A 21,388-nucleotide genomic window follows, 5' to 3' on the forward strand; every position below is an offset into this window, starting at 1 on the left:
TGCACTGGAGAGGGATTGGCAGACCCACAGAATAATGTAGGCACTGTTTAACTTGCAAGAATACTTTATTTGCAACGTTTCAGTGCTAGACCTTCATCAGGTGATTTGGTTTGGCTTTTTATCTTCCTGTTTTAATATCATTTCAAAGCTGAACATATTTTGGTTTGTGATTGCTGGTATAGGCCAAAACAACAATGTAAATACATGGAGGACAGGAGGATATATACTTGTGATGGGCTTGAATGAGTTAGCCAGTTAACCAACCATTATTTATTTTTTTAAATAACCTGCAGATAAATCACTGTGTACTTTTTGTACTCCTTCATATTGTCTTAATTTCTGTTTAATCTCGATTTATTAGTGGGATGTTTAACAGTGAAGAGAGCAAAAGAGAGATTAGCTACTCTAAATATTATACAACATGTATCTAATTAATGAAATAGTAAATAGCAGAACAGCCGGTGGACTTAATTGGAAAAAATCTTTCACCTGAGGAAGTGTTTTGGCAATGGGAATAAGTGTACTTTTGTGTATTTGACTGAATAACGTTGTAGTTTATACAGATGTTATGATGGTTTGACAATGTGTGGAATCGCCAGTGCAGAGTTGGTTTAGAATCAAATCAGAGAAGAACAATAATGATTCCGAGCTGAAGTGAAAAATATCAATAGCATTTAATCACCAAAGTTATAAACATTTAAATATCCATTTTGTAATGTTACTGACAAAATCTTTACAAAGTTAGCCTTTCACGGTCTGCCGACTGCTTCACATCGTCTGTACAAAAATGAGGTGGCATTGGAGACTGGCACAAAGAGAGGAAACTGTCCCGAGTAAACGAAGTCAGCTAAATGAAAAGCACAGTTACAGCAGAAACAATCACATTCTTGGTTTCTGATACTCAGTAAATAAAAAGGACATAGACATACATTACATATGTTTTTTGTCTGTTATGCAATTTTTTTTGTAAACTGCTTAAGTGTGCCCTCGCGAGCTTTAAACACATTCGATTTCTTTCTGCTCAATGCAAATATCATTCACAATACCCAGATAAATAAATAAACTGATAAAAGGAAATACGCATTTCATAAACAAAGTTCAATAAAAGGGGTCGACCCACACATGCCACTGCCTTGATGGTTTGTTATACAGCCTATAAATGCATACATCACTTTCAGCGTTTTTCACTTTTTTCCCCCCTAAATAAACGACAACGGTGTAATCAGGCAGTATTTTGCTCATAACTCTTAACATGTCTTTGCTTTAACTTGCTGCAAAATACCTAAATTATAAAAGCTGACAGTTACTGTAGGCTTCACTGAAGTCAAACGTTCAGCATAGTTAGTTCGTTATACACACACAGCAAAGAGCTCTGAGACCTCCACATCACCCCAAAAGTGGTCATCTCCTCTCCCCACAGTGATGGAGAGCTGGATGTGGACAGGAATGTAAAATATCCATTAGCTTATGTACACAAGTCTGTAAATTGTTCATAATTTCATGCAAATAAATACCGGTAATTTAAAACAAAACTACAACACTGACCTCAACAGTAGTAATATATTGTAAGCTATAAAGAGTTTCACAAAATGTCCTTTCTTCATTGTACAACTGTGTTGTTTGACTAATTCAATACCATAGGTACTGTAGGTATCAGAGTAAAAGTTTTGTTGTTGTTGTGTTTCTTTAGAGCAGTGTTTTTGCTGAGGTCCCCTCCAAACAGTGTTCTAGCTTGAATCTGCTTCTCTGGGTCCCCACCATGCTTGGGTACAGCAGAGATGCACAAAAGTAGCTATACTGTACATTAACATTCCCTCATTTCAGTCAGTCATATCGGAAAAAGTACACTTTTCAAGCAGGCTTCAAATATAGTCTATACAGTGTGCAGACGGGACGAAAGGAAATCTGTGGAAATGGACAGTGTCTGTGCTTTGATGCCAGGCTGAACCACCACAGTGTAGAGAGAAAAGACTTGTAACAGAGGAGCAAAGGGCTTTGTCCTCTGCATTTTGACACGTCTGTCCGTGAGACGGCAGAAAGCTGAAGGCTGGCTGCTCAACGCACTTTGGTTGTGCTCTTCCACATCTGTGCTAGGCTCCATTTTTAAAAAGGTTTCAAAAGTCCAAGGAGAGCATCTTTTTTTATTTTCTGACCAAGAAGTCCATTTAGAGTTGAACCCATGCAACCCTTAAAAACTTGAGTATGTCTTTCGCAGGGCCTGCAGGATGAACATCCAGACGGCTAAGATCCAAAAGGAGTGCAACAAGGCACTGCAGGGTGGAAAACCAGACAGATGGACAGAAACAGCATTTCATCAATATTTTGTCAAACAAAGCTGTTTTTGTTGTTGTTTTGTTTTGAAATGTCACCCATTAACTCAGAAACAAGCTCAAATGGTAAAACAAGAAGACACCAGGGGCTGATGAATTACTGTGATTAAAAGTTTGAGGGGATTTTATCATGCAGAACTCCTCACAAACAAGACAGTGACGCATTATAAGGGATTTTTCACCAGAATTTATTTAAATAATTTTTAATAATTTAAAGTCCCCCTTCGATTCCAAACTGTGTCATGGCTATTGTTATTCCGGTCAAAGTTTGAACTTCACTGTGCAGAACAGTGTACGTGCAGAGTTTGACAATAGAAGAATGTTTTAACATTCATCGAAGTTCATCCTAAATCTAAGTTTATGTGAACAAACAAGCCAGATTTGTGACATCACAAAGAGTTTGGAGCCAATAACGGTCAAGTATGCAACACACAAGAGTGATGTGGCCTGTGGAGAAGTTAAGAGTATGTCATATACGTTATTTATGAGGATTTCTATGTCTTAAACCATGTATAGAGAGGATCTTAAATATAACTATAAACAACTATTAACACATTTAATGTGCTTCCACATCACATATGCTGCATCCTTGTTTGTTATTATGAAGCAATAGATAAAGAGTTTGGTGAATACAGCCTGTTTAACAGTCTGCTCACTGCAAATAAAGCCTGTCACCTGTATGCCTGACATAAAATATGTATAACAGCTGAAACTCTGTATAATTAGTTAGATATTTCGCCAGAAAATCTTTTTCTTTTATCATCAACGAAAGTAGTTGAAGTAATTGTAGAGAAAATTCCAAAAATGTGCTTGTACCAGCATTGTCACTGTGGACTTGATGCTTTTCTCCGTTTTACAACAGTTTAAATTGACCAGGGGCGTGCACAGGTAGACACCAAGTGGTGCCTGGGCACCTGCCCTTTGCCCCCTGGACCAATCAAGTGCCCTTAAAAAAAAAAAAAAAAAATCAGCAGTGTATCTTGCCCATGCTGACATGACCATCTATAAATACTCGATGATTAAATGTGTGTGATAACAATGCCCCGATTAATAAAAAATAAAGAAAATAATGATGATTTTTACTGGCTCAATATAGGCCCCTGATCTTTGAAGGCCTCGAACAATGTTATTTAAAAAAATGTATATATATTACTGGCCCCTGATCTTCGTGGAGGGAGGGGGGGGGGGGGGGTGGCGGCATACAGAGATCAGGGGCCTAACGAAGACTTCAAAGAGAGAAGGAGCTCCTGGATAAGGGATTATTTTGGGCGACTGTTTTTTTTTTCAAACGTACATTTTTTCTTTCTGCTTTTTGGTAATTCTGTGTCTCCAAATTATTCCAGAAAATCGGGGTTGTACAAGTAACCTTAAAATGATTTGGTCATTCATCGATAGAATAAATTGTGCCCTTTTTTTGCACTGAGCACCTGCCCCCCAAAATGTCTGTGCACGCCACTGAAACTGACTGATTGCTTATTTGAGTTTCAAACTGTTTCAGACAATAAATATATTGTAAAAACTGTATCCACATGAAATCAAAGAAAAATTAGTTTTTCAGCCTCAAATAAAGACTTTTTAGTGCAACACTTCTAACTCCAGTATGATCCCAAACACGCTGTCTGGGATCGGTATGATTTATCATTGTGGTTAAATTGCTACGGCTTACAGCTTCCAACTGAATCAGACGTCACTGTTGTGATGAGGTATGAATGATACAATGTTAATATTCTGCCACAGTGAATCCTCTCTTTTAGAGGATTCTCAACAGGCCAAAAAAGCTGCACATATAACATATTGAAAACACTAAAAGCTGTGCAGAAGCTACATTCCTCATCTAAAAGCATACATAAGTGCATAAATTCAGGTTTGAATGACTAAAGGGGTGATACAAGATACAAAAAGTGTGACAAAGAGCTTCCCTTCAATCAAACAACTGATGTTGTACATATGAAAACACGCTGGCTACACAATTGTGTTGTGTGCTTTAAGACTCCACAGATAACACTGCTTGGAAATTTGATGATAAATTGATGATGATGATAATTACTAATAGAATAAAATATCCAATTTTCACAGCGGTATTGCGCTAACCATGCGGTGGTTTGTAGGTTCCACTACTACATGTCTAACACAATCACAGTTAGGATTTAATGCTTTTAGTTTGTGTTTGTCTAATTTTTACAGGCTTTAACAATTCTTATCATCTGGAAGCACTTCATGATAGTAACATGATGATAGTAACATGTATCTAAACAAACCTTGACTAGAAACTAAGAAACTGCACATAGGTTTTATTCATGTTATGAAAAGTCACAAAATGTGGCTGGATGTCTAAAACTTTCTCATCGGTTGTGCTCTAAGAAAATATTATAAGGGGGAAAAATACTTCTCATTTAAATTCTGTCTGAAATGTGGTTAGATTTAAAGATCTAAACCGGTCATATGAAGTCATTCTGGGTCATCATGTCATGTATGATATGATTGGCAAAGGTCTGAGGTGGATTGAAAGACACTGAAGTGAATGAGAGGTTTAGGCCCGGATCTACTATCATGATACAACTGAAAACACATTTAAAAGGGATATGCAAACAATAAAATGGTGAAGATCACTCATTTAATTTCACAAAACCAGAAGCAAAAGTTGTCATAAGTAGCACAGCAAAGTAAAATTTGTGAGGGAGTCTGAATTGTGAAGCTCAAGCGGCAGCAGTTTCTGTCCAATTATTGACTATTATTTATCTATATTTTCATGCTCTGGCAGTTATCTCCATGTGCGGCCAGCAAAATGTAAAAAGGTCAGTTGTGCAAATGCCTTGGATAGCTTTAGCTTTACCCAGTATAGAAACTGTAAATCCATGTAAACAGTCAACGGTTGAGGCAGGCCTCATATTGTTAAAAGTGACAATGAAAAATCTAAAAACTCAGAATATTGTCTCCACCCAGGGCATGTGGTGATGTGTGCAGCATTGCATTTTCAATTGAGGAAAGTATATTTACCCAAGCACTATACTTACAGTGTTGTGGTTGCTTGAAATTTACTTAAGTTCCATTTAACACTGCTTAAAGGTACCCTCAGGAGTTTTTGACCACGTATAGCGCTCAGGAGGAATGTTTCTGTAATTGGGCCCCTGTTTTCCTGTTCTTGTGTCCGTGCATAAGCATGCTGGTGATAAGTGACCCACTTATACTACCACTGATCTGCAGGTGGCAGTAATATGCCAAGAATGACTGCAATGTGCTAGGAAAGACCACTAGCACGCAGACAAAATTGTAAACAAAGCAGTCTCAAAATGTCTTTATGAGGCAGGAAATGCATTCAAAATGTTTGTTAGACCTAAAAAATTATTCTTTTATAGTTGTTGTTGCTGATTGTAAACAGAAACTTTGTTTACAAGAAAACTCCACAGAGCGCCTTTAATACTCCACCTCCATTATATTGTAGAGGGAAATATTACTGTTTTTACTTCACAAAATGTATCACTGTCATTTTAAGATTTAACAAAAAATACTGTTATAGGTAAAACTTCCCAACATTATATAAATATGGGAAAGTTCTTCTTTATTTATTTAAACTTTATTTATAAAGGTAATCTCATAGAGACACTGGGTCTCGTCTCATTCTCAAGAGAGACCGCTTCAGACTGCCTCCCTGTTTTTTTGATGATTGTTCACACAAAGCCTGTGTGCACAAATCTGAAACATGCTTGTACTAGTTCAAGTAGCATGCACACTCAATACATTTATTTGTATATTTTGCGCTAAAGGCCTGTAACACCGACAAATGCCTAAGCAAAAAGGCAGAAAAGCCCTAAGAGCTGATCAGCATAGAACAAATGAGCTGTGGACCGTTTGTTTATCAAAAAAGAGGAATTTTGCAGTTGGTGTTTGATTTGATATTCAGTAGATCCGAGCCTAAACCCAAAGAGATGAAAGATGTCAGTTAGAGTGTTTGCACGTGTCAGAGATGAAACAGATGCAGAATGAGCTGAATCAAGAGAAGGACTCCTATGGAGGACTGCAGTGTATGACCCCGTCCACACTCTGACGTGTTTTCCTGCAACAAGAGTTCACAGTTAGTTCCCCTTTTTCCAGAGCAAAAGATTCATGAATTTTACGTGAAAATAAAATATTGTGCCTAATTTCTGAGTGCGAAGGGACTTTTTGAGCACAGATACAATATTGTCTAAGCTTACTTATTCAATATTGTAGAGACATTATTACCACAAAATGAAAGTTATATTTGAAGCTGAAACAAACAAGAATCTATTCTTAGCTCAGTAAATTAATTTGCGAATTTTCTATTATTCGCACAAACACGCAATCAAATCTGTTTAAGGAAACATGTCTTAGGTTTATTTAATTGTAGTCGTTATGGAAGTTGATTTTTTTTCGAATAGCTACGTTAATTAATATGCCTCGGCTTTGCATCTGGAATCATCAAGTTAGCTAAACAGATTAGTTGGGAAGTTAGCTAACTATGCTGTTAATCTGGAAGAGATAAGATAGCTACAAACCATGACAACTAGATAGATAGAGTTGGGAGGTCACATGACTACAACTAAAGTGAGGAAACTTAACCTTATCTGCTTATGTGGATGACAGCAAAAACGCAAATAATTTAGTTGAACATAGGAAATGTTTTTTGTTTGTTAAAATTGAATGTTTCTATAAAATATTTCTTAGATTTTTTGTACTCATATTGTCTCATCACACACTCATGATTGAGGCGCACATATATAATATATAATATGCCATACTTATAGTGTGTTTACTCACTAAGGCACTGTAGTCAAAGCAGGAAACTGGGCCTTTACGATAGCGTGCGTTACTCAGTACTTCACATGGATTCTCCTCCTGAACTGTTTGTCTTTTGTAAAGGACTATACGTGTGCAGTGAACCTACCTGCCACACTAGGTTAATGATATTTCTTGCTTCTGCACAATGTTGCTAAAGGATACACTCTGTCCGGACCAGTGTCAATCTCTCTATCTCACATGAGCTGCACGGGAGCGTCTCAGCGACCACAAAGAGGAGGTTGGTGTTCTCTATCCGCTTTGCATGGAACAGCCTGTGGGAGACAGTGATGGCTTTAAACAAGCTCACACAGTATGAACAGAATAGTTATGAGAGTGCAAAAAACCCACCGAGAGCAGTTTCCACAGTCCTGCAGCACGTTGTAGGAGTTGGTTGTGTTTGTAAAGTAGAACTGGCTCTGGATGGTCACACAGCTGCTTTCCTTTGTCTCAAAACCCTCTACCAGGACATCATCTAGGACACCAACACAAAGTTCAGAGTTAGAATTTCATATCATGTACATAACATTTGAATTTTTGCTTTTTAACAAATTGGTTGTAATTGAGCAATTTACATCAGTGATTCTTGAGAAGTGGGACAAAACAGGGTGCAATGTTGAGAAAAATACAAACCCTATGTTTAGGCGAATTAAATTACATATATGTATCCAACATACTAAGCTACTGAGCTAAGCTTTGACACAACCTCCCAGCTTTTGTCCTTTTTATCAAAATGGGCTTTTTACCTTGCCATTCCTTATTTTGTGTCAACAGCCCCAGACACCAAAAACACAAATACATTTTCCCTCAATGTATGCTAGACCCATGAGATGTATAGTGATCACAAATATTCACCAAGACTGACAGAGGCCACAAAAAATATTTTCAAAATGTATTTGAATATGCATTTTTTGTATTGATTTTCCTCTATGTTCTTTTGTTGAACTGTGTAATATTTATTTATTTATTTATTAATATTCTTTCGGACAATTCCACACAATACACAATTATCTCTTTCACATCATACATCTTAATTTGTGTTGTCCGAAGGGTGACGGAAGAAGCCTAAGGCTTATCGAGACAATTTTTACTTTAAAATTAACAGCAATCAAGATGTGTTTCAAATTTCGAAACACATTCTCATGTTAGGTGACTGGTTATATTTTCACATATGACCAACCATTCCTCAACAACTATGAAATATCATTATGTATTGTTATCAAAATAATATAAATCTGACTGAGTTGACACATATCTGACAGAGTTGACAAGTATATCTAACGGAGTTGACAAGTATATGTTATGGATTTAACCCAGATAACCATCAAATACGTAGAATAATCAATAACAGTGATTTTATAACAGCATATTATTGGTTGAGCATTAATTCAAGATTCAAATTGCAGTCTTTCAATCAGACTAGCTCTAACAGCCTCACACCAAATCGCCTCATTTTGTATATCATCCTTTACTTTTTTAAGAATCATCCATGACAAAAGAAGATTGTGAGAGTTTCCATAAATAGAGTATTAGATAAACTAAACCGTATTTCTATATTTTAATATAATTATAATAACTTATTATAAACCACCCAAATATGATGCCTTGAATGTCAACTCCGTCATTGGCCTGTCACCACCGTCAGACAGGAATTCAGACGGAGTAGACATCTGACGGTGTTGATGTATTTAACGTTTCTTAAACAAAACAAATGGAATTTATCTAGTGCCATTTGGTTTTTCTGTTGATGTTAGGTGCTAGTTGAACTACTTCAGGAAAATAAAATTATCAAAACATTTCAAATAACTTCTTCATAAATTGTAAGTCGGTGTTGACATTTCATGGTTGTGACACAGGACTTTCAAGATTTGGAATTTAAAATATTTTAAAACTACAACACTTATCAGAGCCGGTCTGACTCTAATGTACTCTGCAGAGGTAGAATGTGACAAGAGGTCCTTCATAGTGACAGCTGCCCCTGATTTTATTACATTTTAATGGATTATATGACAGTGTTGACAAAAAGTGTCCCACCACTTCGAAATCTTACAAAACATGAATGTGTTGTAGAAAAACAGTTTTAAGTGATTATTTAGTGTTGCTTTTGATGAAAAAAGCTCTTTTTAATCATTAAAGTACATTTTGAATAGGTTTAATTGCATATGAAAGATTGAAACCTTCTCTGTGGACACATTGTTTTGGATGTCGTGAGAAGATAACAGATGTCATATATTTGACATAATAATGATAAAATTAAATTTAAGGGGATAATTGTGCTCCAGATATTCTATTCTTAATCCCTAATAACATCTACAATTTGAAATATTTTAATTTTTAAACATAACAGCATTGAAGACAGTCTTTTGTCCTGCTTCTCAAGATCACTGACATATTCAACACATTTCATTGTTAAAATAAATCTTCCTTTTTTAACGAGATCAGAACTATAAGGGCAAAAATAAATGATAAATGCAAATTAACTACTTGTTAGTCATTAAAAAAATCTGTATCTGTAAAATTTGTAATATTTATTTTCTTACATTAATTCAAAGAGTAATGAGCTTTATAAATATCTATGCAAATGAACTGATTCAAGATTTCTTTTGAGCGAACAAGATGTTAAGATGCACAAATCCACCTTGGTAAAGCCAGCTGTTGTATGCCAGTCCATACAGCAGCTGCTGGGTCACAGACCTGAGAAAGTAAAACACATGTTAACACATGTCATAGCTCTGTAACAGTAAGCTGAGAATAACTGAGCGCAGAATTGCAGCTGTTTAGCATGAAAAAAGAAAAGGCCTTCCAGATTGTTTTGAAAAGGGCAGCTCACATGCTTTCTGTGTAATTTGATTTATTTTCCAGCAAACCAAGTCTCACCATGCCATGGAGGACGTCCACCAGGCCAGGCTGAGGATGTCAGTGATGGACGGCTGCATGAACAGAGAGCAGTCACAGAGAGTATTGAAACATATTTAAACAAGTTATAAAAAGTCCCACAATCTTCTAATTTGATCTGCAGGTGGTCTCTTACCACAAAGATGCCCCTTGGTGCTGCACCAGTGTGGCTGCTGCTGATTGGCTCACAGGCAGACTGGAAGTGGAAAGACTGGCGCCGATTGAAGATTGTGTTGTTGTAGAGTGCGTGCATCAGGTAAGGGTCCACATCACCAAAGAAAAGACCAATCTGTGACGGATAAAAGAAAGTAATGGAAGTGCATCAGAGGAAACAGCACCACACAGTGGTTTAACAAAGTGTATTGATGCTATCTGATTTCCTCTCTATATGTTGGCTATGCAGTGACAACTGGACTCAACTGGCAAGAACTGAAGGTAAATGTGATGTGATGACGTAAGCTGAATTCATTCGAGTTGAAAGATCTTCTAACAAGAAATATTTATATTATTCTAAAACCAGGGAGTATACAAATATGATGTTACACGTGCAACAACAATAACACAATTTTCTACAACATGGTTAATCAAATCCTTTAAAACTTGAAATCTGCTCACTTACACACTTTAATATTTATACCTTTGGTTTTTGCATTACTTTTAAAACGTAGAGAAAATGGCATGCTGTGTGCTTTCCTCTTAGAAAGGTCATACAGGATAAATGTAAAGCTAATTAACACCCAAATACGCACCTTTTTCCAGTGATCTCTCTGATTGGACATAACCAGGAACCCACCGTCATCAATAAGATAGCAGAGGAGGTCCTACAGATAACAAGACACGGTTCACATCAAAAGGGCTTCACAAATACAGCAGCAGCAGCAGTTTTAAACTCTTTACCTAATCACTCAATAGCAGGATACATGAATATGAATACAGTGGACTGATTGAAAGAGAAACAAGTGGGAACAACAATCTTGTTCTGGTCCTACATCTGTTTCTTATTAGTGACAATTTAGTAAACACAAGATTATTAAGGACAGGAGGACAGGATGATTTAACTTCTGAACATTGTGATTGTGATTCCCTGATACAGACTTGTGGTTGTGTTAATGTGACAATGAAATAAAACACTTTCTTACATCAGTGTTAACTTCACAGTCCATCTCACAACTTCTGGAGCGTCCACACTGTGCAGCAAAATGAGTAACAGGACAATGATGAGACACTTTTTTTTTTCCTTTACAGTAAATACACTCAAATTAAGTAATTACTTGTGAGTATAAGTAACTAGAGGCATGGTGTTGTACCTTGTGGGATCCCTGTTGACTGTCTGATACATTGCTGGCCAGGATCTTGAACTTGTCCACCCACGCTTCTAAATCCAGCTTCACTCCAACCACTGAGTGACGACATAATCCACATGGTCAGAGCAAATACAGGAAGAAGACAGCAGGAAGCATTGTTTTGGTAAGAAAAGAATACAAACAGAAGCAGCCTAAATATGAATATTTAAATAAAGAAAGCATTCCCACATGACAAATGATAACACAATAGAGAAATGTTTTTTTTCTATGTAAAAGTATGTTTCTTACCTGAAGGTTTGAGCAGTTTGCCCCCTAAATTAACCTCAACAGCTGAACTAACCAGAATTCCAACGGTGCCATTTTCTGCACCTATAGGGTCTTCCAAGGCTGTTCACAAACAAAACATGATTAAAAAAAAAGTCACAGTCTTATGTCACAAATATGATGAATTTTGTTTGTTATGTTCAACTGAAATTAACCATCGTTTTGTGGTTGTACTTCATTGTTCACCTTGGCATGAATATACAGAACAAAATTATTTCAACTCAAACCTTTCAATCACACCTCGGTGGTCACCTGAGATAGGTGGTCCACACACAGATTAAAGCCACAAGATTATTTTGTCCTACATACTCATGCCATGATCAAGCTTGTGCAAAATTGCATTAATTTGAATGTCAATAGCTCTATTTATGGTCCCCACCGGCTACTGAATGTCTATTTACACACACACACACACACACACACACACACACACACACACACACACACACACACACACACACACACACACACACACACACACACACACACACACACACACACACACACACACACACACACACACACACACACACACACACACACACACACACACACACACACACACACACACACACACACACACACACACACACACACACACACACACTTTATTTTTATTTTCATCTTTAAGAAATGTTTGCAGTTACTCACACAATCTGGATGGAGCTCTGAACATGTAGCCTTTGTTGTCTAGGCTCCTTCTGTAGTAATTTGAATTAAAAGGTTCAGGATCCTCATCCCATGATTCAGCAGCCCTGTTCAAAAATATCATAAATCACAAAATGTTTTCTGAAGGGAAAAAAATTATTATAGAAAGCAAATCTGTAAAATGAGTACTTACATGTTAGGAAAAACACGTGTTATTCCTCCATCAGTTGACGCAAACACAGCCAGGAAGCCGTACCTGTAACATTTAGTTTAGACTTTGCCAGCTGTTTTAACTCAAATACCGTACATACGGGGGCGCCCTTAGCTCAGTTGGTAGGGCGTCCCCCCCATGGGCCTCGGCCAGCAGCGGACCCGGGTTCGGTTCCAGCCCGCGGTCATCCTCTGCATGTCACTCCCCTCTCTGCCCCATTTCAACTCTGTCTCTACACTATCAATAAAGCATAAAAATGCCAAAAAATATTAAAAAAAAAAATAATACCGTACATACAAAGTAGCTCACTGTTCATATACAGGAGGTGTCTCTTTCTGAAAGGCAATTTTTTCAACCATGGTGGGTGGTGTGTGTGTGTGTGTGTGTGTGTGTGTGTGTGTGTGTGTGTGTGTGTGTGTGTGAGAATGCTTTCTACAGCACCAAAAAGCTGACTCACGAATTCAGATCCTTGTTTTTCCAAACCCGAGAAGCCAGCTGCCCTATAATCCTTGAGTCCAAAATCAGGTTGTGGATGAGGCCTTGGTCACCTGAGACATTAAAACAAGTAAATGATTGAATCTGTGTATCCCTAGAAGAGGCAGTGAACTATTAAATGCTGTTGACACACTTACACTCATCAGATTCTGGGGAAATTTCAAGCATGAGTGAGAGGAAGTTCTGCAAAAACTGGGTGTTGTTGTCAGAGAGATGCAGACGTTTGCAGTACTCCCTGAAAAAAAAACGAGAAAAGGATTAATGCTAGCAGACAAAGAAAGAGTCTAATTAAAAGAGCAAATAGAGACGGGGGTCACCTTGGAGCAAGAAACACGTGTCCTGCTGATTCAAAGGAGCTGGGCAGCAACGACTGCATATCTGTAATACAGACAGGTGGAGATATGTGATCGTATATTTGTGTAACATCTCAATAAAAGTAAATTTTTATTTTATTTTTTATTTTATTGGTTTAGTTCAGGGACATTGCACACTAATCAACATTCAAAATGTAAGTGAGCCAGAGTTAGCCTAAGAGGCTAGTTTTCATCTGTTGTCCCCTGCCAGATATGTAAAAGGCAACCTAAAATTACAGAAATAAAATGCATGTATAAACAAATCTTTTAAACTATTTCTGTACTCACACTGGAGCTGCAGCATCACATCACTCAGGTCTGCCTGGATGTAGTATTCATTGTAGGTGGGTAGTACCAGGCCAAGGCTGCAGGTAGCGGCATCCCAATACGGAAGAACGTGAATGACAAGACATAATGAGGAAGGGTCTTAAATCTATCCATATGTGTGTGCAGTTGATTTTGATTGCAATTTAATTCAAATTGTTAACTGCTCACCTGTAATCTGTACCGTTGATGGGAGTCCAGGTATAACTTCTGAAGGCCTCATCAATATATTGCTAAAATTAAGGAGACATTTGACTTTACTTCAGTCAGCCAAAGCAAACAGGATACAGTTTACATTCTCTCACTTTATGCGCAAATAGTATGTGATATAATTTTTTCGAGGTTTGGCTGTGTTTGTTTCACCCTTCTCTCGCATAAATAAAACCTCGCTTGAAACTTGTTTAAAGACACAGCATTATACTCAACCCAAAAAACCCAAATCTTAGGGAGATCAATAAAAGCCTGATCTCTGATCAAAATTAAAAAATGTGCTGCAACACTAACATTTATATACATATTATATACTGTATATTATAGGGGAGGACGGGGTAATGTGAGACACCGGGTAATGTGAGACACCCCCTTTATCTAGTACACGGAACACATTTTTGGTCATGTGAGATATATGTTTTCAAGCCCCTCTCATTTCCCCTTGGCCATGAAAGAGAGGACCTCATGGTGATGTTGTAAGCATGTTTTTTTCACAAAAATGTCTTTTTTGCATGTAAAAGTAAATGTTCTTGCTGTCAACTTAATCGATTGTTGTGCCTAATCAAATTGATTCAGGTAGAAAAACTTCTATCACACATGTTGATGAACTACCAACATATGAAACCATGTGATGATGATAACTGAAGCTTAGCCTGAATTGCTGAGAGAGGTAGTTTTTTCTCAAATTGTGGCAGTGGGGTAAAGTGAGACAAATGCTGTGGGGTAAAGTGAGACAGTGTCTGTACCCTTTTTTAATGAATCCATTATATTTGAAGTAGCAAGGAGACTAGTTTGAAAAGACAATGTGGGCTGGAGGTGGGGGTTGATGGTTGAAGGGGTGTCAGCAAGGGCATGGTATGGCACGTATGTATGTGAGGGACAGGAGAGTGACCTTTAATATAACAAATGCAGAAAAAAAGACTCAAAAGATGGAAAATGACAGCTGGGTCTAGTCCTGTTCTGAGTCCCAGACTGTTCTGGTTCTGATTGTCCTTTGCTCTGACCCCCAGACACTAGCTGGCTCTAAGGGTCCTGTGTTCTGACCCCCAGACTGTGTTTTAATCTAATTGGTTCTATCTGTCAATTGAATGTTAATTATTGAATATGAATTATATGTTGTATTTGATCAGAGTTACATTCCAGTGTTTAGAAAAATGTTTTGCCAAATTGACCAAACCCCATAATTATGTTACTAGTCCGACATTAGTTTTGTAATATTTGGTTTTCAAGCTAGCTTTCAGGATTCGAACTGTTACAATTTGTGTCGTTATGGTAGTTTCAGAGTTGAAAAAGTAAGTGATTCAGTTTACCCCCTTGATTTCTCTGGTCTGTCTTTACCCCACAGCTGGGGTAAAGTGAGACACATAACAATTTTTATAACAATCATATTTTCACTGCCCTTTGTCTTGAATAAATTCTGCTAATGCCCATTTCTAGGAAACATCCTGAATTAATGGGAAATGTGTAAATGTGAGTGATAAATCATTTTAGCTTGCTTAGAGGGGAGCACATGTAAAAAGTGTCTCAGATTACCCCATTCTCCCCTATTATAATTCAGATTTTGAATACATTTTATTAAAATTTTACTTTTAAATTCCAAAAATGGTTCAGATAACTTGTTTGAACCGACTGAGCAGAATGCTTTATTGGCCGACTGGACAGCATTATATCTGTAAATCTGTGAGTATGTGTGTTACCAGGTCAAATTTAATGCTGAATTGTATCATAACTGATGTACAAAATGTTTTTAAAATCACTCATCGTACCCTAGATTAAAAAAGTGAGCATGTCTGAGTGAAATCAATATGATAGCTAGAGTCTGACTAAAGAGGTGAAGCTATTCAGAAAGGGAATTTACTTGCCTCATCGTTGGACAAGATCAGAGTTTTGACCTGCATTTCACCCGGTCTACCATCAATCATTTGTCGACGGATCTAGATAATGAAAACATTTTTACAAAAACATTCCACGTGGGCAGAAAATGCCTGAAAACAAAACCTTTTCAGGTCTACTTGGCACTTAGTGCTGCTCACCTCCTCTTTGTTGCTGTCCTCCACCTCTGCATCCAAAAAGTCCAGTGTCACAGGCTCGGGTAAGTTCACGAGCTGAGAGAAGTCGAACGAGAAAAAATACCATTACACTAACATTCAATCCATATGCCTCAAACTCATTGCTACCCACAGTTTTTGCCAGATTGAATATACATCACCTTTGGCTGAAGATTAGGGTGAAGGAGAAGATACCCATTTGGATCAATAGCGAATATGTATCCATTGGCTCCAAGCTGATTAGAACATGTTTTAAAAGAAGGGAAGAACAGTGAGGTGCCAGCCGGTTCTGTACATGGTAAATGCAAATGTAGAACATTTGACTAATAATAGTGTTTATGTGAGGTACATACATTATACCGTGGTGTTAGTCGCTTTATTTCATCAAGATGCACGTCGACTCCCATGACACCCAATATCAGTTGGTTCTGGACGGACAAAAGCAACAACATGTCTGGTTAGTTAAAGGAAGAGTTTGATATAGTTATAGTTTGACATTTTGCGAAAGTAAACTTTAATTTAAGTTAGATAAGATGAGACAATTAATACTGCTATAATGTCTGTCTGCTAAATGTAAAGCTGGAGCCAGCATCAGGTTAGCTTAGCACCAGATAGTCACTGCACCCAGACAAGAAATAGTTATGGCATGTATCATACCGTAAAACCAAAATGCATCAGTAAAAAGATGCAACATATTAATGAACAAGCTTTTAGGGAGGCAGATTTTGTTTCCTTATGGCCGAGCCATGCAAGCAAGTTTTCAGTCGTTATGCTAAGCTAAGCTTCCCTCTCCTAGCAGTAGTATTATTTAGCGTACGGTCATGTCATTGGTATCAACCAAGCAGCAAATAAGCAAATGCCCCAAAATGTCAAACTATGCCTTTAAAAACGGTAGGCATTATTTAGTATTTAATGCCATTAAACAGAGCTAAATTCTGCCTCTGAACCGCCATATCACCTCAAGCAAAAAGAGAAAGTGGCCATAACCATAGAAAATGAATTCAACCTTTCAGTTGTGTTACCTGTGAGTTTCCATCCATAGTGAGATTAAATACGGGCATAGTCCCAGTTACCACCATGCCAAGACCCTACAAAGACAAATCATGTAAACAGAGCTCATTTGCTCAGTGTGTATACTGTACACTGTATGGTGTTCTGCATTTTACAGTACTATGTTTGATCAGGGTCATGGAGCCTCACCAAAGCATCCTGATACACATTGGTCCACTGAACCTGCTTGGCATCGCTTCCTGCCAGAACCATGGGGCGTCCCAGCACGTCCAGGTACTCCTGACAGAACAAAACCAGACACATGACCGGCTGTGGCTTCAAAACCAACAGAAAAAAATATCAGGCCATGGGGGAAAATGGGTTTTGTGGACAAATGGAAGTGGTTGTTTCAACAGAGGGAGCACCATACGGAGAATAAGAAACAGAGATTGAGGATCAGCTGTGTCAGAGGCACTAGACAAACCCACCTGGGTGTTAATCCTTATAGCACAGATGGAACGGATCTCAAAATAGTAACCTGGCAAGCAACAGAGAGAAAAAAGACAAACAGAGAGAGAGAGAGAGAGACAGAGAGAGAGAGAGAGATGAGAAAAAAAGAAAGATAGATAGGGAAAGGGAGGAAGAGCATGTGTGAGCGATGCCAACTGAAAGAAACACAGGACTGGTGATCATAAATATTCCAGATTTTACTAGATGTTACTAGAACAGTGACTCAGACACTTACCTGCTACAGATAGGAAGCTTAAATAGGAAGAACACTTTCTCTATTTGTACGATATATACACAGTTCAAGACCATTAAATTAGCCGACAGCCTTAAAGCTCCTGTAGAGCCTGAAACATTTATGACTCATCAGAATCGGAATCCTAGGAAACAACTTATTTGTGAGCTTTTTCTGACGTCTAAGATCTGGTTTTCCCAATTTTCATTCAACAATCTATGGACACAATCAGATACAACTTGTTCTCCCTCAGTTTGGATCCAGACCGCGTCAGAATAATAACGACTGCTTCCCCCAACCAAAAAAAAACGGCTCCATGTGAACAAAAAGCAGATGTGTTCTCAGTGCTGCTAGGTCAATTTCACTACACCAGCAAAAAAGCCTCCTCACCGACACAAGTTCTCCTGGAGAGATCAATGTCAGCTCTCAGCCGCGAGCAAATCTGATCATCTAATCACCAGCCTATAAGTGCCCTGTGCGTGAGCGAACAGAGACTTGTGAGAAGCAACACTGCTCTTCTCACACATCTGAAAGGCAGCAGGACCATTAGCAGGATCAGTGCACTAAACTGTACATTAAGCTGATTTATTTATCTGTATGTATTTATTGTCTAAACATTGATTAGTATACAGCAGGCTCTTCTAAAGAATGGACTGAGTGGGGCTAAAAAATACATCTGCCCGATTTACCGTTGTTGCTGGTCTGGTGGTGGGACGGCACAGCCCATTATGTCCAAAACTCCAAATAGTTCAATTTATAACAATAATCTTGTTTGGTCACAGCACAAAAAGCAAGGTACAGACTGCATGCCTTAACTTCTGAAAACATTCCATAGCATTAATGTACTGTATGTTCCAATTGTATTTACTATTCCTAAACTAACCAGAGGGTATTTCTGTAGGAATATGGAAAGCTCAATTAAGAACCAAAACTTTACCAACTCAACCAAAACAAGTTATTATGCTTTGATTAATAAAATATATCCACATTTTTTTATGAGGATCCTTAGTAGATTAAAGAAACAGCAGCAGAGAACAGTTTTGTAAAAGTAATAAACAAACATCTGACAATGTCAGCTTAAGGTCATGGATAAATGGTTTCAAAAGAACAGCTTCTGCAACTCAAAGTAGAGCAAGTATGAATGCAAATTTGAACCAAGCAACTTTAACGTTGCTAGAGCCACTGCTCTACAGGATGTGGCATGGTGAACAGAAAAAAACGAGAGGATTACATAGGAAATTCGGCTCACCTTTATTGGTGCATGCAATCCACTGTAAAGGTGTGACGTCATAGTTGTGTTGACCCACAGAAAAGGTAAAAACTCGAACCTTTAGGAGGGACAAATACAGTTTCAGTTTGCAGAAGGTGATTAAGAAACAGCTGTGCCTACTTTTAAAAAAGCTGGTTTTGTCAGCGAGGTGTCTGTTATGATTACATAATCAGCAGACACCAACCGTTTTGTTGGGCCAGTTGTATTGCATGAAGACGTCCTGAGCTCTGTCCTCTCCTCCATCCGTAAACAGCATGATTATTTTATTGCAGTTTGCCCGAGGGACATTTGTCTTCTGAAAAATACATTAGAGGGAGATTCATGAGAAGAACAGTGGGGTTTGTCAACACAGTGAAACAGTGTGTGGACACATTAGTGTTGACATGATCCCCAGTCAATACAGTATGTGACTTACATTTAGAAGCTGGTTAAAGGCGAAGTGAAATCCAGACTTGTAGTCAGTGGTGCCTTTAGCCTGCATCTGCATCACTGCATCCTTGAAGATCTTTTTGTTGCGCACGTTAGCTTGGACGAGATGTTTGAAGCAGGGAACCACGGCCTCCGCCTTCTCATTAAACTGAAACACAACAGGATACACAGTTTGAGCTTACATATTTAAATACTGAAATTACAATGGTACAAGTACAACAAAAGCCAGGATAGAGAGAGGTGAAATGATGGAGAGGCCGTATGTGTAGCAGATACTTACCCTGGCCACATTGACATAATCATCATCAGACAAAGTGTCCAGCATTTCCATCACTGACGCTTTGATCAGTTTCAGGGTGAGGCCACTGACACTGCCGCTCCTGAGGAAAACCATATCATCTCAGTCACAATGCATGGATACACACACAGAGATACTGGCAAACACAAGCATAAATATCTACAGTGCATACAGGTCTGTATGTTTCAGTTTAGCAGAGCATTTACTGAAACCCAGAAGACCAAGCTGTAGTTGTTATGAATAGAGTGCTGCTACAGAGGATGCTACAGAGGAACTCAATGTATTACTTACACGTCGACAAGAATGACCATATCTTTGGGGGACGAGGCTCCCTGGATGTACCTGTGACAAAGGACAAGAGAGGATGTAGCTCTTCAACCCTTTAAACCTATTGTGAGGTGCTTTTGAAGCATCATACTGTACCAGGGCCTCCTCCGGACGTCGTATAAGTCAATTTTGTCAGGGGCTTTCCATGGAGAGGCTGATGAAATGAAAAGATGACATGAATACATTTGACTTAGACCTTGCTCAATCCATTTATTCAACTTTAGTCTAGGAAGCGCAGGCGTGGATCAAACCTACCTGGGTAGTAGCGAGTGACACCCGTCGCGCTCCCAAACGCTTGCCACAGCAGCGACGGGTCCTCTTGGCTGTTCTCCATGAACACTTTCTCCAGTGCCTGCGTCCAGTTTAACTCATTCAGAATGATTGGAGCTGATGGAGAAAAAGGGGGGAAAACTTCTTGGATACGCTCCTTAAAATATGTAAAATATTAATGAAATGAAAACACAAATATGGAAAATGTTTCTATGCTGCTGTGCAACAAACAATCAACCAAGAGCTTTACTTGCCTCCTTTGTAAATATCTGTGGGAATCTGAACGGCTGTGTAGGAATAGTTGACGTTGTTTTTGAAGTTTGGATCATACACAAACTCCAGCTTGATGTGCGAAGGATTTTCCACCTCTCCCTCGCCGTCCATGGAATACTACCAGAACACGAGACAGTAGGCGTGTCACACAAACCCTCATCTCTTCATTGGCCCTATTATGACGAACACTATCTTTTCTTTGAATTGTTAAATTCCATTCTTTTAAAGACACTCTTGATTTGCGAAACATGAAGGAACTCTCCTTCTGCCGAATGGCCTCAGTTAACACAAACAAAGAAAATAAATCAGTTTATTTTTCCCCTACTCACATAATCCAGCTCTGCCTTTGAGTCATAATAAGCCATGTCCAGCTCCTAGGAGAAAACAGATGCCGGAATGAGGAGGACGTAATGATGGCAAACTGTGAAAACAGAATGAGGACGGCCAGTACTATGTACGTACAAGTCATAGACACATGGAGGAGGGTACTACGTTAGGGCTGCAAATAAAGATTATTATTAATCTTTACTACAGATTAACTATTGCAATCCCCAAAACAAATCACTGTTGTACTTCTTTCATGTATCTTGCTCTTATTATCTTAAATATGGATTAAAGGTGAATTTATTTTAGGATAACAAAGGCTATTTGCAAAAAAAAATAGAAAAATAACATTAAAGGAATTGGATTAAAGGAATGTAGAATTAAGGTTTAGTGTGTAAATGAAGGTTTCGTCTGTTATGATGATAGCTCATTACAGACTAGTTACAAAATTAATCAATGAAATATTTGATTTGAGTGTTTTTTTCACTGCTGACTTGACAATGTCAACTAAAAAAACAACATCAACAAA

At 38.2% G+C, this 21,388-nt stretch overlaps 1 protein-coding gene across 1 annotated transcript in view; it reads right to left on the minus strand.

Annotated features, from left to right (window-relative positions):
• Window positions 1-4,982: 4,982 nt before the first annotated feature.
• LOC307249979 (voltage-dependent calcium channel subunit alpha-2/delta-2-like) overlaps window positions 4,983-21,388 on the minus strand; it is a gene marked incomplete at its 5' end in the record, with an annotated part of 32,813 nt that continues 16,407 nt past the window's right edge. Inside the window, 34 exons of the mRNA XM_080026896.1 lie at window positions 4,983-6,384; window positions 7,107-7,189; window positions 7,290-7,399; window positions 7,476-7,599; window positions 9,763-9,818; window positions 10,002-10,054; window positions 10,156-10,308; window positions 10,769-10,840; window positions 11,159-11,206; window positions 11,327-11,418; window positions 11,612-11,710; window positions 12,299-12,402; window positions 12,489-12,551; window positions 12,964-13,054; window positions 13,139-13,236; window positions 13,319-13,379; window positions 13,643-13,719; window positions 13,850-13,911; window positions 15,751-15,822; window positions 15,922-15,993; window positions 16,098-16,172; window positions 16,290-16,364; window positions 16,959-17,024; window positions 17,137-17,226; window positions 17,415-17,464; window positions 18,918-18,996; window positions 19,123-19,233; window positions 19,354-19,515; window positions 19,648-19,747; window positions 19,957-20,007; window positions 20,089-20,146; window positions 20,248-20,379; window positions 20,517-20,652; window positions 20,865-20,909. Of these exons, the coding sequence (XP_079883022.1) occupies window positions 6,289-6,384; window positions 7,107-7,189; window positions 7,290-7,399; window positions 7,476-7,599; window positions 9,763-9,818; window positions 10,002-10,054; window positions 10,156-10,308; window positions 10,769-10,840; window positions 11,159-11,206; window positions 11,327-11,418; window positions 11,612-11,710; window positions 12,299-12,402; window positions 12,489-12,551; window positions 12,964-13,054; window positions 13,139-13,236; window positions 13,319-13,379; window positions 13,643-13,719; window positions 13,850-13,911; window positions 15,751-15,822; window positions 15,922-15,993; window positions 16,098-16,172; window positions 16,290-16,364; window positions 16,959-17,024; window positions 17,137-17,226; window positions 17,415-17,464; window positions 18,918-18,996; window positions 19,123-19,233; window positions 19,354-19,515; window positions 19,648-19,747; window positions 19,957-20,007; window positions 20,089-20,146; window positions 20,248-20,379; window positions 20,517-20,652; window positions 20,865-20,909 (2,916 nt within the window). The 3' untranslated portion in view covers window positions 4,983-6,288. The remainder of the gene's footprint in view (window positions 6,385-7,106; window positions 7,190-7,289; window positions 7,400-7,475; window positions 7,600-9,762; window positions 9,819-10,001; window positions 10,055-10,155; window positions 10,309-10,768; window positions 10,841-11,158; window positions 11,207-11,326; window positions 11,419-11,611; window positions 11,711-12,298; window positions 12,403-12,488; window positions 12,552-12,963; window positions 13,055-13,138; window positions 13,237-13,318; window positions 13,380-13,642; window positions 13,720-13,849; window positions 13,912-15,750; window positions 15,823-15,921; window positions 15,994-16,097; window positions 16,173-16,289; window positions 16,365-16,958; window positions 17,025-17,136; window positions 17,227-17,414; window positions 17,465-18,917; window positions 18,997-19,122; window positions 19,234-19,353; window positions 19,516-19,647; window positions 19,748-19,956; window positions 20,008-20,088; window positions 20,147-20,247; window positions 20,380-20,516; window positions 20,653-20,864; window positions 20,910-21,388) is intronic.

The sequence above is a fragment of the Ammodytes marinus genome, assembly GCF_949987685.1.
Source record: "Ammodytes marinus genome assembly, chromosome: 4".
NCBI classification, from domain to species: Eukaryota; Metazoa; Chordata; class Actinopteri; order Uranoscopiformes; family Ammodytidae; genus Ammodytes; species Ammodytes marinus.